General features: G+C 38.9%; 1 protein-coding gene across 1 annotated transcript in view; it reads right to left on the bottom strand.

Moving 5' to 3' along the window:
- Positions 1-17500, bottom strand: part of LOC106596204 (glutamate receptor ionotropic, NMDA 2A-like) — a 266124-nt gene that overhangs the window by 88863 nt on the left and 159761 nt on the right. Inside the window, 2 exon segments of the mRNA XM_082976231.1 lie at positions 1647-2078; positions 7878-8044. Of these exon segments, the coding sequence (XP_082832357.1) occupies positions 1647-2078; positions 7878-8044 (599 nt within the window).

Here is a 17500-nt window from a genome sequence, read left to right as displayed (position 1 = left end):
TCCTCTCCCCTGACGTCTCATGTGATCTAACTGCCTTCTCATGTGATCTAACTACATTCTCTGACCTAACCCAGCCAATCAGGTCACACCGTGTCCTGGACCTGTCCTCCTATTGGCTGAGGTCTCTGACCCGCAACAGCACCATCTGTGTCCCGCCATCATCGGTGAAACCACCTTGGGCTGATAGGCATGCTGGGAAATAGGTCAGCTGTCTGTACAGTAGAGAGATGGGACTGTACAGCTTCAACACATAGTTCTACCATCTAACCCAAGGGAGATGGGACTGGACTGGACAACATGGACTCTCTTCTCTCCTCCTCTCTCCTCTTCTCTCCTTCCTTCTCTCTCTCCTGTTTAACTCAATCTCCTCTCTCCTCTTCTCTCCTCCTCCTCTCTCTCCTGTTTAACTCAATCTCCTCTCTCCTCTTCTCTCCTCCTCCTCTCTCTTCTCACAGTCAATCTCCTCTCCTCTCTCCTCCTCCCCTCTCTTCTCAAACTCAATCTCCTCTCCTTTCTCCTCCTCCTCTCTCTTCTCACAGTCAATCTCCTCTCCTCTCCTTTCTCCTCCTCCTCTCTCTTCTCACAGTCAATCTCCTCTCCTCTCCTCTCCTCTCCTCTCCTCTCTCTTCTCACAGTCAATCTCCTCTCCTCTCCCCTCTCCTCTCCTCTCTCCTGTCTTTCTTTTCTTTCACTCCTTTACCATTATTCCACCCTCATCTCTCTCTTCCAGACTATGTTCTGATTCTCTCTCTTCTAGACTATGTTCTGCTCCTCTCTCTTCCAGACTATGTTCTGCTTCTCTCTCTTCCAGACTATGTTCTGATTCTCTCTCTTCCAGACTATGTTCTGCTTCTCTCTCTTCCAGACTATGTTCTGCTTCTCTCTCTTCCAGACTATGTTCTGCTTCTCTCTCTTCCAGACTATGTTCTGCTTCTCTCTCTTCCAGACTATGATCTGCTCCTCTCTCTTCCAGACTATGTTCTGCTCCTCTCTCTTCCAGACTATGTTCTGCTTCTCCCTCACAGCTGTAGTCTACTTCCTGTCCTCTTTTCTCATGACTCTGTTCTACTCTATTCCTGCTCTTTCCATCCTCCCTCGTCCTCTCCCTTTCTGTTTTCACACCCTTCTCTCTCCCCTCTCAGCCGACTCCCTCATCAGGCAGATGGATGGGCAGACCCTGGGCTGGCAGACACACACACACACCTGGCAGGACCTGCAACAACTCCCACTGCATGCTGTGAGCTGAGTGAAGACAGGATGAGAGAAGAGGAGTTGAACAGAAGGAGAGAGGAGAAAGGAGAGATGTCTCATCAAGCCCTCCTTTAGATTTGGAGATCCCTAGACCAGGCGACCTCTCTCTCTCTTCCCTCTTCTCTGTCCTCTCCTCTTCCTCAGTTCTAACTCTCTCTCTCTGTCTCAGGAACATGTTGCTAGGCAGTTAGGAGACAAACTAGTACCATGAGAAAGCAGGTAACAGCAATTCTCACACACACACACACACACACACACACACACACACACACACACACACACACACACACACACACACACACACACACACACACACACACACACACACACACACACACACACACACACACACACACACACACACACACACACACACTCCCGTCTCCATGTCTTACTTGTGCAGAGCGAGTGGAGGAACCTTGGAAGGCTTCTCCGGCTGTGTCCCGTAACAGGAAGTCCTAGCTTCAGGGATTTCTCCGTACTCTTCCAGCATGGCGGAGGCCGCGGACGTTATGATGCCCAACCCGTCCCTCACCCGCGCCTCCAGAGGATAATCCCAGTCCTCAGAGGAGACGGACACCATGCCCGAGGGGAACTCCTCTGGTACCGTCTCGGTGGTGCCAGAGGTCAGGCTGGAGACGATCCAGATGTATCCAAACCCGGTGAGGCCCAGGGAGCGAGCCTCCTCCAGGATAAACACTCCCTCGTCTTTAGAGCAGTACAACAGAACCACCGGGGATTGGACCTTCTTCAACATGATCTGACTCTTACTGTCCTCTTCCACAGCATCTAACGTTATGATGTGCTGCAGGTCCCAGCCTACAAAACTACAGGTGGAGAGAGATAGAGAGAGATAGAGAGAGGTGGAGAGAGGTGGAGAGAGGTGGAGAGAGGTGGAGAGAGATGGAGAGAGATGGAGAGAGATGGAGAGAGGTGGAGAGAGATGGAGAGAGATGGAGAGAGGTGGAGAGAGATGAGGAGAGGTGGAGAGAGATGGAGAGAGGTGGAGAGAGATGGAGAGAGATGGAGAGGTGGAGAGAGATGGAGAGAGGTGGAGAGAGATGGAGAGAGGTGGAGAGAGATGGAGAGGTGGAGAGAGATGGAGAGAGGTGGAGAGAGATGGCGAGAGATGGAGATATGAGAGAGAGATGGAGAGATGAGAGAGGTGGAGAGAGGTGGGGAGAGATGAGAGAGATGGAGCGAGAGATGGAGAGAGATGGAGATAGAGATGGAGAGAGATGGAGAGATGGGAGAGAGATGGAAAGATGAGAGAGATGGAGAGAGAGATGGAGAGAGATGGAGATATGAGAGAGAGATGGAGAGATGGAGAGATGAGAGAGGTGGAGAGAGGTGGGGAGAGATGAGAGAGATGGAGAGAGAGATGGAGAGAGATGGCGATAGAGATGGAGAGAGATGGAGAGAGGTGGAGAGAGATGGGGAGAGATGAGAGCGATGGAGAGATGAGAGAGAGATGGAGAGAGAGATAGAGAGAGGGAGAGAGAGATAGAGAGAGAGAGGGGACGAACAGTTAAAACACCATCTAACGTTATATGTGCTACAGGTCCAGAATCCCTGTGGAAAACTTTTGAGACCTTGTAGAGTCACAGCCCCGACGAATTGAGACTGTTCTGAAGGCAAAAGGGGGTGGAACTCAATATCAGGAAGGTGTTCCTAATGTTTTGTAGACTCACTGTATAATCTTATATGTTAATGTATTTTATATATAATCCTATATGTTAATGTATATATTATACTGTATATAGTCCTATATGTTAATGTATATATTATACTGTACATAATCCTATATGTTAATGTATAGTATATATAATCCTATATGTTAATGTATATTATATATAATCCTATATGTTAATATATAATATATAGTCCTATATGTTAATGTAAACATTATACTGTATATTATCCTATATGATCATGTATATTAGATATAATCCTATATGTTAATGGATATTATATATAATCTTATATGATAACGTATATAATATATAATCCTATACGTTAATGTATATTATATATAATCCTATATAATAATGTATATTATATATAATGCTATATGATAATGTATATTGTATATGATCCTATATGATAATGTATATTATATATATTCCTACAGTATATGTTAATGTGTATTATATATAATGACATATGTTAATGTGTATTATATATAATCTAACAGTATATGTCAATGTATATTATATATATTCCTACAGTATATGTTCATGTATGTTATATATAATAACATTTGTTAATATATATATTATTTATATTCCTACAGTATATGTTAATATATATTATATATAATCCTACAGTATATGTTAATGTATATTATATATAATCCTACAGTATATGTTAATATATTATATTTAATGCTATATGCTAATGTGTATATATACCTGTTGTCGACAGTTCTCTTGAGGAAGTTAATAAACTCTTGGTACTATATAATATATTCGGGTGGTGGACTAGTCTTGATACACTGTTGGGAAACTGAGTGTGAAAAACCCAGCAACGTTACAGTTCTTGACTCAAACCGGTGCGCCTGGCACCTACTACCATGCCCCCCGTTCAAAGACACTTCAATCTTCTGTCTTGTCCATTCACCCTCTGAATGACACACATACACAATCCATGTCTCAATTGTCTCAAGGCTTAAAAATCCTTCCTTCAACCCGTCTGTCTCCTCCCCTTCTTCATCTACACTGATTGAAGTGGATTTAACAAGTGACATCAATAAGGGATCATAGCTTTCACCTGGATTCACCTGGTCAGTCTATGTCATGGAAAGAGCAGGTGTTCCTAATGTTTTGTCACAGGCAGTGTAATATTACATTAACATAATGTAATATGTTAATGTATATTATATATAATGACATACAGTTGAAGTCGGAAGTTTACATACACCTTAGCGAAATACATTTAAACTCAGTTTTTCATAATTCCTGACATTTAATCCTAGTAAAAATTCCCTTTTTTAAGTCAGTTAGGATCACCACTTTATTTTAAGAACGTAAAATGCCAGAATAATAGTAGAGAGAATGATTTATTTCAGCTTTTATTTCTTTCACTATTTCTTTCACTTTCAATGTGCATCACATTCCCAGTGGGTCAGAAGTTTACATACACTCAATTAGTATTTGGTAGCATTGCCTTTATACTGTTTGTGTCACGTTCGCTATCTTCAAACTCCCGATCATAAATAAACCAAGACGCAGCGTGCATGGAATTCCACGTCTTTTAATGAAGATGAAACTCACCAAAACAACAAAAACAGGAGAAAAAACCCCCCAAAAAACGTGCCGTTCTGGGGCTGCTCACAGGCAGCTACACAAAAACAAGATCCCACAATCACAGGTGGGGAAAAAGGCCTGCCTAAGTATGATTCCCAATCGGAGACAACGATAGACAGCTGTCTCTGATTGGGAACCATACTCGGCCAAAAACAAAGAAATAGATAACATAGAATGCCCACCCCACATCACACCCTGACCTAACCACATAGAGAAATAAAACGTCTCTCTAAGGTCAGGACGTGACAATAGCATTGCCTTTAAATTGTTTAACTTGGGTCAAACGTTTTGGGGTAGTCTTCCACAAGCTTCCCACAATAAGTTGGGTGATTTTTGGCCCATTCCTCCTGACAGAGCTGGTGTAACTAAGTCAGGTTTGTAGGCCTCCTTACTCGCACACACTTTTTCAGTTCTGCCCACAGATTTTCTATAGGATTGAGGTCAGGGCTTTGTGATGGCCACTCCAATACCTTGACTTTGTTGTCCTTAAGCCATTTTGCCACAACTTTGGAAGTATGCTTAAGGTCATTGTCCATTTGGAAGATCCATTTGTGACCAAGCTTTAACTTCCTGACTGATGTCTTGAGATGTTGCTTCAATATATCCACATCATTTTCCTTTCCTCATGATGCCATCTATTTTGGGAAGTGCACCAGTCCCTCCTGCAGCAAAGCACCCCCACAACATGATGTTCTTCGGCTTGCAAGCCTCCCCCTTTTTCCTCCAAACATAACGATGGTCATTATGGCCAAACAGTTCTATTGTTGTTTCATCAGACCAGAGGACATTTCCACCAGGGACATTTTCTTTATGACATCATTTGTAATCAATGTATCATCCATTCTGTGTAGATGTAATTCTGTGTGATTATTTAGGTATTTAGTAAATAAATAATTAAACCAAATTTTGTATTGAAGATAACCAAGAATTTACAACTTTCAGATGAGAGTGAATAAAGTGATGATTATATATTGACTGCTATTGATGTAAAAGATTACCAGGTCTTTAAGAGTTTATTCAGAAGATAACAGCTCTATAAACATTATTTCGTGGTGCCCCAACTTTCTAGTTAATTACATTTACCTGATTAGCTTAAGAGGAATTATTTTATAGAATAGCATGTCATATCACTTAATCCGGCATAGCCAAAGACACCACACAGGTGTGCGTAAATGATGGTGGCAGGAGTGCGTAATGCAGGGCAGCCTGGCGCCCTCGAGCGCCAGGGGGGAAGAGCGGGAGCAGGGCGTGACACTGCGTTCATCTCTAGGAGACAGAACGCGTCTCCTTCCTGAGCGGTATGACAGCTGCGTGGTCCCATGGTGTTTATACTTGCAAACTATTGTTTGTACAGATGAACTTGGTACCTTCAGGCGTTTGGAAATTGTTCCCATGGATGAACCAGACTTGTGGAGGTCTACAATTTCTTTTCTGAGGTCTTGGCTGATTTCTTTTGATTTTCCCATGATGTCAAGCAAAGAGGCACTGAGTTTAAAGGTCGGCCTTGAAATACATCAACAGGTACACCTCCAATTGACTCAAATTATGTCAATTAGCCTATCAGAAGCTTCTAAAGCCATGACATCATTTCCTGGAATTTTCCAAGCTGTTTAAAGGCACAGTCAACTTGGTGTATGTAAACTTCTGACCCACTGGAATTGTGATACAGTTAATTATAATTGAAATAATCTGTCTGTAAACAATTGTTGGAAAAATGACTTGTGTCATGCAGAAAGTAGATATCCTAACTGACTTGCTAAAAATATTGTTTGCTAACAAGAAATTTGAGGAGTGGTTGAAAAATGAGTTTTAATGACTCCAACCAAAGAGTATGTAAACTTCCGACTTCAACTGTATGTTAATGTGTATTTTATATATTCCTGCAGTATATGTTAATATATATTATATTTAATGGTATATTGTAATGTATTTTATGTATAATCCTACCGTATATTTTAATGTATATTATATATATTCCTACAGTACATGTTAATGTATATTATACATATATTACTACAGTATTTGTTAATGTATATTATAGATAATGACATATGTTATTGTATATTATATATATTCCTACAGTATATGTTATTGTATATTATATATAATGACATATGGTACTGTATATTATATATAATGTCATATGTTAATGTATATTATATATAATGATATATGTTATTGTATATTATATATATTCCTACAGTATATGTTACTGTATATTATATATAATGACATATGGTACTGTATATTATATATAATGACATATGTTAATGTATATTATATATAATGACATATGTTAATGTATATTATATATATATATATATATATATATTCCTACAGTATATGTAACTGTATATTATATATAATGACATATGTTACTGTATATTATATATAATGACATATGTTAATGTATATTATATATATTCCTACAGTATATCTTCATGTATATTATATATAATGACATATGTTCATGTATATTATATATATTCCTACAGTATATGTAACTGTATATTATATATAATGACATATGTTAATGTATATTATATATAATGATATATGTTATTGTATTTGATATATATTCCTACTGTATATGTTATTGTATATTATATATAATGATATATGTTATTGTATATTATATATATTCCTACAGTATATGTTACTGTATATTATATATAATGACATATGTAACTGTATATTATATATAATGACATATGTTAATGTGTATTATATATAATGACATATGTTAATGTATATTATATATATATATATTCCTACAGTATATGTAACTGTATATTATATATAATGACATATGTTACTGTATATTATATATAATGACATATGTTAATGTATATTATATATATTCCTACAGTATATCTTCATGTATATTATATATAATGACATATGTTCATGTATATTATATATATTCCTACAGTATATGTAACTGTATATTATATATAATGACATATGTTAATGTATATTATATATAATGATATATGTTATTGTATTTTATATATATTCCTACAGTATATGTTATTGTATATTATATATATAATGATATATGTTATTGTATATTATATATATTCCTACAGTATATGTTATTGTATATTATATATAATGATATATGTTATTGTATTTTATATATATTCCTATAGTATATGTTATTGTATATTATATATAATGATATATGTTATTGTATATTATATATATTCCTACAGTATATGTTATTGTATATTATATATAACGCTACATACATGCTACGTGCTCTTGAGGATGTTGATAAACTCCTGGTATCGGGGGAACTTGGAGTATGTCTATACATACCTGTTGTCCACGGTGCTCTTGAGGATGTTGATGAACTCCTGGTATCCGGGGAACTTGGAGGTGACTATAGAAAAGATGTGCCAGTCGTACTCCTCCATAATGCTCAACATCAACAGCGCCTCCTGCTGGATGGAAGCTCCAAACTGGAAAAACGTTGACTTGTCGTCCTGATGGAGAGAGAGAGAGAGAGAGAAGAGAGAGAGAGAGAGAGAGAAGAGAGAGTTATTTATCGTCCTGATGGAGAGAGAGAGAGAGAGAGAGAGAAGAGAGAGGGAAGAGTTATTTATCGTCCTGATGGAGAGAGAAGAGAGAAGAGAGAGAGAGAGAGAGCGAGAGAGAAGAGAGAGAGAAGAGTTATTTATCATCCTGATGGAGAGAGAAGAGAGAAGAGAGAGGTAGTGTTACTATTCCTACCCCATATCCAACAGACAGAAAAGAAAGATGGAAATAAATGATGTTAACTGGACAACCACTACCACTACCAGAATAAACAGTTCATAATGAACCACGTCAAACCTACATCCCACACTTCAACCAGATGTCAGTCTAACATCTGCTACAGGAGATCCCCATACCACTGACAACAGCTACAGGTATACAGATATACAACAACTAGATGGTGATTAGACCAGGGAATATGGATGAGGTGTTAAACAACTAGATGGTGAATTAGACCAGGGAATATGGATGAGGTGTTAAACAACTAGATGGTGAATTAGACCAGGGAATATGGATGAGGTGTTAAACAACTAGATGGTCAATTAGACCAGGGAATATGGATGAGGTGTTAAACAACAACTAGATGGTGAATTAGACCAGGGAATATGGATGAGGTGTTAAACAACAACTAGATGGTGAATTAGACCAGGGAATATGGATGAGGTGTTAAACAACAACTAGATGGTGAATTAGACCAGGGAATATGGATGAGGTGTTAAACAACTAGATGGTGAATTAGACCAGGGAATATGGATGAGGTGTTAAACAACTAGATGGTCAATTAGACCAGGGAATATGGATGAGGTGTTAAACAACTAGATGGTGAATTAGACCAGGGAATATGGATGAGGTGTTAAACAACTACTAGATGGTGAATTAGACCAGGGAATATGGATGAGGTGTTAAACAACAACTAGATGGTGAATTAGACCAGGGAATATGGATGAGGTGTTAAACAACTAGATGGTGAATTAGACCAGGGAATATGGATGAGGTGTTAAACAACTAGATGGTGAATTAGACCAGGGAATATGGATGAGGTGTTAAACAACTAGATGGTCAATTAGACCAGGGAATATGGATGAGGTGTTAAACAACTAGATGGTGAATTAGACCAGGGAATATGGATGAGGTGTTAAACAACTAGATGGTGAATTAGACCAGGGAATATGGATGAGGTGTTAAACAACTACTAGATGGTGAATTAGACCAGGGAATATGGATGAGGTGTTAAACAACAACTAGATGGTGAATTAGACCAGGGAATATGGATGAGGTGTTAAACAACTAGATGGTGAATTAGACCAGGGAATATGGATGAGGTGTTAAACAACTACTAGATGGTGAATTAGACCAGGGAATATGGATGAGGTGTTAAACAACAACTAGATGGTGAATTAGACCAGGGAATATGGATGAGGTGTTAAACAACTAGATGGTGAATTAGACCAGGGAATATGGATGAGGTGTTAAACAACTAGATGGTGAATTAGACCAGGGAATATGGATGAGGTGTTAAACAACAACTAGATGGTGATTTAGACCAGGGAATATGGATGAGGTGTTAAACAACAACTAGATGGTGAATTAGACCAGGGAATATGGATGAGGTGTTAAACAACAACTAGATGGTGAATTAGACCAGGGAATATGGATGAGGTGTTAAACAACTAGATGGTCAATTAGACCAGGGAATATGGATGAGGTGTTAAACAACTAGATGGTGAATTAGACCAGGGAATATGGATGAGGTGTTAAACAACAACTAGATGGTGAATTAGACCAGGGAATATGGATGAGGTGTTAAACAACAACTAGATGGTGAATTAGACCAGGGAATATGGATGAGGTGTTAAACAGCAACTAGATGGTCAATTAGACCAGGGAATATGGATGAGGTGTTAAACAACAACTAGATGGTGAATTAGACCAGGGAATATGGATGAGGTGTTAAACAACAACTAGATGGTCAATTAGACCAGGGAATATGGATGAGGTGTTAAACAACTAGATGGTGAATTAGACCAGGGAATATGGATGAGGTGTTAAACAACTACTAGATGGTTAATTAGACCAGGGAATATGGATGAGGTGTTAAACAACTAGATGGTGAATTAGACCAGGGAATATGGATGAGGTGTTAAACAACTACTAGATGGTTAATTAGACCAGGGAATATGGATGAGGTGTTAAACAACAACTAGATGGTGAATTAGACCAGGGAATATGGATGAGGTGTTAAACAACAACTAGATGGTCAATTAGACCAGGGAATATGGATGAGGTGTTAAACAACTAGATGGTGAATTAGACCAGGGAATATGGATGAGGTGTTAAACAACAACTAGATGGTCAATTAGACCAGGGAATATGGATGAGGTGTTAAACAACAACTAGATGGTGAATTAGACCAGGGAATATGGATGAGGTGTTAAACAACAACTAGATGGTGAATTAGACCAGGGAATATGGATGAGGTGTTAAACAACAACTAGATGGTGAATTAGACCAGGGAATATGGATGAGGTGTTAAACAACAACTAGATGGTGAATTAGACCAGGGAATATGGATGAGGTGTTAAACAACAACTAGATGGTTAATTAGACCAGGGTATATTAGAATTAAAAACGGGTTCAGCCCCTGGTTCGACCGTGATCTTGCAGAGTTACTACCACCTCAAGAATTGCATTTGGCGAAAGACTCGGCACACGCATACTCATGCTGACTGGCTCTCGTTCAGGCAAATGAGATATAAGTTCACTCAGGTTATCCGGAAGGCCAAAGTTAGTTACTTTAAGGAGCAGTTCTCTCTCTGTGTGTCTAACCTCCAAGAAGTTCTGGAAAACAGTTAAAGACCAGGAGAATAAACCCTCCTCCTCACAGCTGCCCATGTCCCTTAATGTTGATGATGTGGTTGTTACTGACAAGAAGCACATGGCTGAGCTCTTTAAATCACCACTTCATTAAGTCAGGATTCCTATTTGACTCAGCCATGCCTCCTTGCCCGTCCAACATTTCCTCATCACCCACCCCTTCTAATGCGACTAGTCCCCGATGCTTCTCCCTCTTTTCGTCCTGCCCTGCTACAAAGTTTCTCCCTGCAGGCGGTCACTGAGTCCGAGGTGCTAAAGGAGCTCCTTAAACTTGACCCCCCCAAAAAAACATCCGGGTCAGATGGTTTAGACCCTTTCTTCTTTAAGGTTTCTGCTCCTATCATCACCAAACCTCTCTCTGACATCTCTTTTTATCCTGTCTCTCCTCTCTGGGGGTTTTTAGGCTGGGTTTCCGTAACAGCACTTTGACATATCAGCTGATGTAAGAAGGGCTTTATATAAATACATTTGATTTGATTTGATTTGATCTGGGGAGGTTCCCATTGCTTGGAAGGCAGCGACGGTTCGTCCTTTATTTAAAGGGGGAGATCAAGCTGATCCTAACTGATATAGGCCTATTTCTCTTTTGCCCTGTTTATCAAAAGTGTTGGAAAATACTCAACTGACTTGCTTTCTTGATGTCTATAGTATTCTCTCTGGTACGCAATCTGGTTTCCGCTCAGGTTATGGATGTTTAATAAAGGTCCACAGTGATGTCACCATTGCCCTTGACTCTAAGCAATATTGTGCCGCTATTTTTATTGACTTGGCCAAAGCTTTTAATACGGTAGACCGTTCCATTATTGTGCGCCGGCTAAGGAGTATTGGTGTCTCTGAGGGGTCTTTGGCCTGGTTTGCTAACTACCTCTCTCAAAGAGTGCAGTGTATAAAGTCAGAACATCTGCTGTCTCAGCCACTGCCTGTCACCAAGGGAGTACCCCAAGGCTCAATCCTAGACCCCACGCAACTTCTCAATTTACAACAATAACATAGCTCAGGCAGTAGGAAGCTCTCTCATCCATTTATATGCAGATGATACAGTCTTATACTCAGCTGGCCCCTTCCCAGATATTGTGCTCTACAACAAAGCTTTCTTAGTGTTCAACAAGCTTTCTCTACCCTTAACCTTGTTCTGAACACCTCCAAAACAAAGGTCATGTGGTTTGGTAAGAAGAATGCCCCTCTCCCCACAGGAGTGATTACTACCTCTGAAGGTTTAGAGCTTGAGGTAGTCACCTCATACAAGTACTTGGGAGTATGGCTAGATGGTACACTGTCCTTCTCTCAGCACATATCCAAGCTGCAGGCTAAGGTTAAATCTAGACTTGGTTTCCTCTATGGTAATCGCTCCTCTTTCACCCCAGCTGCCAAACTAACCCTGATTCAGATGACCATCCTACCCATGCTAGATTACGGAGACGTAATTTATAGATCGGCAGGTAAGAGGGCTCTCGAGCGACTAGATGTTCTTTACCATTCAGCCATCAGATTTGCCACCAATGCTCCTTATAGGACACATCACTGCACTCTATACTCCTCTGTAAACTGGTCATTTCTGTATACCCATCACAAGACCCACTGGTTGATGCTTATTTATAAAAACCCTCTTAGGCCTCACTCCCCCCTATCTGAGATATCTACTGCAGCCCTCATCTCTACCTTCTTGACCTTTGTGCTGTTGACTTTGCCCAATAATGTTTGTACCATGTAAATGTTGTGTTGTTACCATGTTGTTGTCATGTTGTGTTGCTACCATGTTGTTGCCATGTTGTGTTGCTACCATGTTGTTGCCATGTTGTGTTGCTACCATGCTGTGTTGTCATGTGTTGCTGCCTTGCTATGTTGTTGTCTTAGGTCTCTCTTTATGTAGTGTTGTGTTGTCTCTCTTGTCTTGATGTGTGTTTTGTCCTAAATGTATATGTTATTTATTTATTTATTTATTTATTTAATCCCAGCCCCTGTCCCCGCAGGAGGTCTTTTGCCTTTTGGTAGGCCGTCATTGTAAATAAGAATTTGATCTTAACTGACTTGTTAAACAAAAGTTAAATAAATATAATATATAAATATGGATGATGTCACAACCGTCGGATGAAGTAGACCAAGGTGCAGCGTGGTGAGCGTACATTTTCCTCTTTATTGAATGTCGCCAGCAAAACCAATAAACAATACAAACACGACCGTGAAGCTTACAGGGCAAAGTGCCACAAACAAAGTTAACTACCCACAAGGACAGGTGGGGAAAAGGGCTACCTAAGTATGGCTCCCAATCAGTGACAACGATGCTGTCCCTGATTGAGAGCCATACCAGGCCAAAAAAGAAATACAAAACATAGAAAATAGAACATAGAATGCCCACCCAAATCGCACCCTGACCAAACCTAAATAGAGACATAAAAAGGCTCTCTCAGGTCAGGGCGTGACAGATGAGGTGTTAAACAACTAGAAGATGGTCAATAAGACCAGGGTAGTATAAAGTAGTGCACTATATTGGGAATAGGGCTGTAGTATAAAGTAGTGCACTATATAGGGAATAGGGCTGTAGTATAAAGTAGTGCACTATATAGGGAATAGGGCTGTAGTATAAAGTAGTGCACTATATAGGGAATAGGGCTGTAGTATAAAGTAGTGTACTATATTGGGAATAGGGCTGTAGTATAAAGTAGTGCACTATATAGGGAATAGGGCTGTAGTATAAAGTAGTGCACTATATAGGGAATAGGGCTGTAGTATAAAGTAGTGCACTATATAGGGAATAGGGCTGTAGTATAAAGTAGTGCACTATATAGGGAATAGGGCTGTAGTATAAAGTAGTGCACTATATAGGGAATAGGGCTGTAGTATAAAGTAGTGCACTATATAGGGAATAGGGCTGTAGTATAAAGTAGTGCACTATATAGGGAATAGGGCTGTAGTATAAAGTAGTGCACTGTATAGGGAATAGGGCTGTAGTATAAAGTAGTGTACTATATAGGGAATAGGGCTGTAGTATAAAGTAGTGTACTATATAGGGAATAGGGCTGTAGTATAAAGTAGTGCACTATATAGGGAATAGGGCTGTAGTATAAAGTAGTGCACTATATAGGGAATAGGGCTGTAGTATAAAGTAGTGCACTATATAGGGAATAGGGCTGTAGTATAAAGTAGTGCACTGTATAGGGAATAGGGCTGTAGTATAAAGTAGTGTACTATATAGGGAATAGGGCTGTAGTATAAAGTAGTGTACTATATAGGGAATAGGGCTGTAGTATAAAGTAGTGCACTATATAGGGAATAGGGCTGTAGTATAAAGTAGTGCACTATATAGGGAATAGGGCTGTAGTATAAAGTAGTGCACTATATAGGGAATAGGGCTGTAGTATAAAGTAGTGCACTATATAGGGAATAGGGCTGTAGTATAAAGTAGTGCACTATATAGGGAATAGGGCTGTAGTATAAAGTAGTGCACTGTATAGGGAATAGGGCTGTAGTATAAAGTAGTGTACTATATAGGGAATAGGGCTGTAGTATAAAGTAGTGTACTATATAGGGACTAGGGCTGTAGTATAAAGTAGTGTACTATATAGGGAATAGGGCTGTAGTATAAAGTAGTGTACTATATAGGGAATAGGGCTGTAGTATAAAGTAGTGCACTATATAGGGAATAGGGCTGTAGTATAAAGTAGTGTACTATATAGGGAATAGGGCTGTAGTATAAAGTAGTGCACTATATAGGGAATAGGGCTGTAGTATAAAGTAGTGTACTATATAGGGAATAGGGCTGTAGTGCACTATATAGGGAATAGGGCTGTAGTATAAAGTAGTGCACTATATAGGGAATAGGGCTGTAGTATAAAGTAGTGCACTATATAGGGAATAGGGCTGTAGTATAAAGTAGTGTACTATATAGGGAATAGGGCTGTAGTATAAAGTAGTGCACTATATAGGGAATAGGGCTGTAGTATAAAGTAGTGTACTATATAGGGAATAGGGCTGTAGTATAAAGTAGTGCACTATATAGGGAATAGGGCTGTAGTATAAAGTAGTGCACTATATAGGGAATAGGGCTGTAGTATAAAGTAGTGTACTATATTGGGAATAGGGCTGTAGTGTACTATATAGGGAATAGGGCTGTAGTGTACTATATAGGGAATAGGGCTGTAGTATAAAGTAGTGTACTATATAGGGAATAGGGCTGTAGTATAAAGTAGTGCACTATATAGGGAATAGGGCTGTAGTATAAAGTAGTGTACTATATAGGGAATAGGGCTGTAGTATAAAGTAGTGTACTATATAGGGAATAGGGCTGTAGTATAAAGTAGTGCACTATATAGGGAATAGGGCTGTAGTATAAAGTAGTGCACTATATAGGGAATAGGGCTGTAGTATAAAGTAGTGTACTGTATAGGGAATAGGGCTGTAGTATAAAGTAGTGCACTGTATAGGGAATAGGGCTGTAGTATAAAGTAGTGTACTATATAGGGAATAGGGCTGTAGTATAAAGTAGTGCACTATATAGGGAATAGGGCTGTAGTATAAAGTAGTGTACTATATAGGGAATAGGGCTGTAGTGTACTATATAGGGAATAGGGCTGTAGTATAAAGTAGTGTACTATATAGGGAATAGGGCTGTAGTATAAAGTAGTGCACTATATAGGGAATAGGGCTGTAGTATAAAGTAGTGTACTATATAGGGAATAGGGCTGTAGTATAAAGTAGAGTACTATATAGGGAATAGGGCTGTAGTATAAAGTAGTGTACTATATAGGGAATAGGGCTGTAGTATAAAGTAGTGTACTATATAGGGAATAGGGCTGTAGTATAAAGTAGTGTACTATATAGGGAATAGGGCTGTAGTATAAAGTAGTGTACTATATAGGGAATAGGGCTGTAGTATAAAGTAGTGCACTATATAGGGAATAGGGCTGTAGTATAAAGTAGTGCACTATATAGGGAATAGGGCTGTAGTATAAAGTAGTGTACTATATAGGGAACAGGGCTGTAGTATAAAGTAGTGTACTATATAGGGAATAGGGCTGTAGTATAAAGTAGTGCACTATATGGGGAATAGGGCTGTAGTATAAAGTAGTGTACTATATAGGGAATAGGGCTGTAGTATAAAGTAGTGCACTATATAGGGAATAGGGCTGTAGTATAAAGTAGTGTACTATATAGGGAATAGGGCTGTAGTGTACTATATAGGGAATAGGGCTGTAGTATAAAGTAGTGTACTATATAGGGAATAGGGCTGTAGTATAAAGTAGTGCACTATATAGGGAATAGGGCTGTAGTATAAAGTAGTGTACTATATAGGGAATAGGGCTGTAGTATAAAGTAGTGTACTATATAGGGAATAGGGCTGTAGTATAAAGTAGTGCACTATATAGGGAATAGGGCTGTAGTATAAAGTAGTGTACTATATAGGGAATAGGGCTGTAGTATAAAGTAGTGTACTATATAGGGAATAGGGCTGTAGTATAAAGTAGTGTACTATATAGGGAATAGGGCTGTAGTATAAAGTAGTGTACTATATAGGGAATAGGGCTGTAGTATAAAGTAGTGCACTATATAGGGAATAGGGCTGTAGTATAAAGTAGTGTACTATATAGGGAATAGGGCTGTAGTGTACTATATAGGGAATAGGGCTGTAGTATAAAGTAGTGTACTATATAGGGAATAGGGCTGTAGTATAAAGTAGTGTACTATATAGGGAATAGGGCTGTAGTATAAAGTAGTGTACTATATAGGGAATAGGGCTGTAGTATAAAGTAGTGCACTGTATAGGGAATAGGGCTGTAGTATAAAGTAGTGTACTATATAGGGAATAGGGCTGTAGTATAAAGTAGTGCACTATATAGGGAATAGGGCTGTAGTATAAAGTAGTGTACTATATAGGGAATAGGGCTGTAGTATAAAGTAGTGTACTATATAGGGAATAGGGCTGTAGTATAAAGTAGTGTACTATATAGGGAATAGGGCTGTAGTATAAAGTAGTGTACTATATAGGGAATAGGGCTGTAGTATAAAGTAGTGTACTATATAGGGAATAGGGCTGTAGTATAAAGTAGTGCACTATATAGGGAATAGGGCTGTAGTATAAAGTAGTGCACTATATAGGGAATAGGGCTGTAGTATAAAGTAGTGTACTATATAGGGAACAGGGCTGTAGTATAAAGTAGTGTACTATATAGGGAATAGGGCTGTAGTATAAAGTAGTGCACTATATAGGGAATAGGGCTGTAGTATAAAGTAGTGTACTATATAGGGAATAGGGCTGTAGTATAAAGTAGTGCACTATATAGGGAATAGGGCTGTAGTATAAAGTAGTGTACTATATAGGGAATAGGGCTGTAGTGTACTATATAGGGAATAGGGCTGTAGTATAAAGTAGTGTACTATATAGGGAATAGGGCTGTAGTATAAAGTAGTGCACTATATAGGGAATAGGGCTGTAGTATAAAGTAGTGTACTATATAGGGAATAGGGCTGTAGTATAAAGTAGTGTACTATATAGGGAATAGGGCTGTAGTATAAAGTAGTGCACTATATAGGGA

Source organism: Salmo salar, chromosome 06 (assembly GCF_965601325.2).
Source record: "Salmo salar chromosome 06, fSalSal1, whole genome shotgun sequence".
NCBI classification, from domain to species: domain Eukaryota; kingdom Metazoa; phylum Chordata; class Actinopteri; order Salmoniformes; family Salmonidae; genus Salmo; species Salmo salar.
Note: the sequence above shows the minus strand (reverse complement) of the source record. Positions and strands in the feature narration are given on the sequence as shown.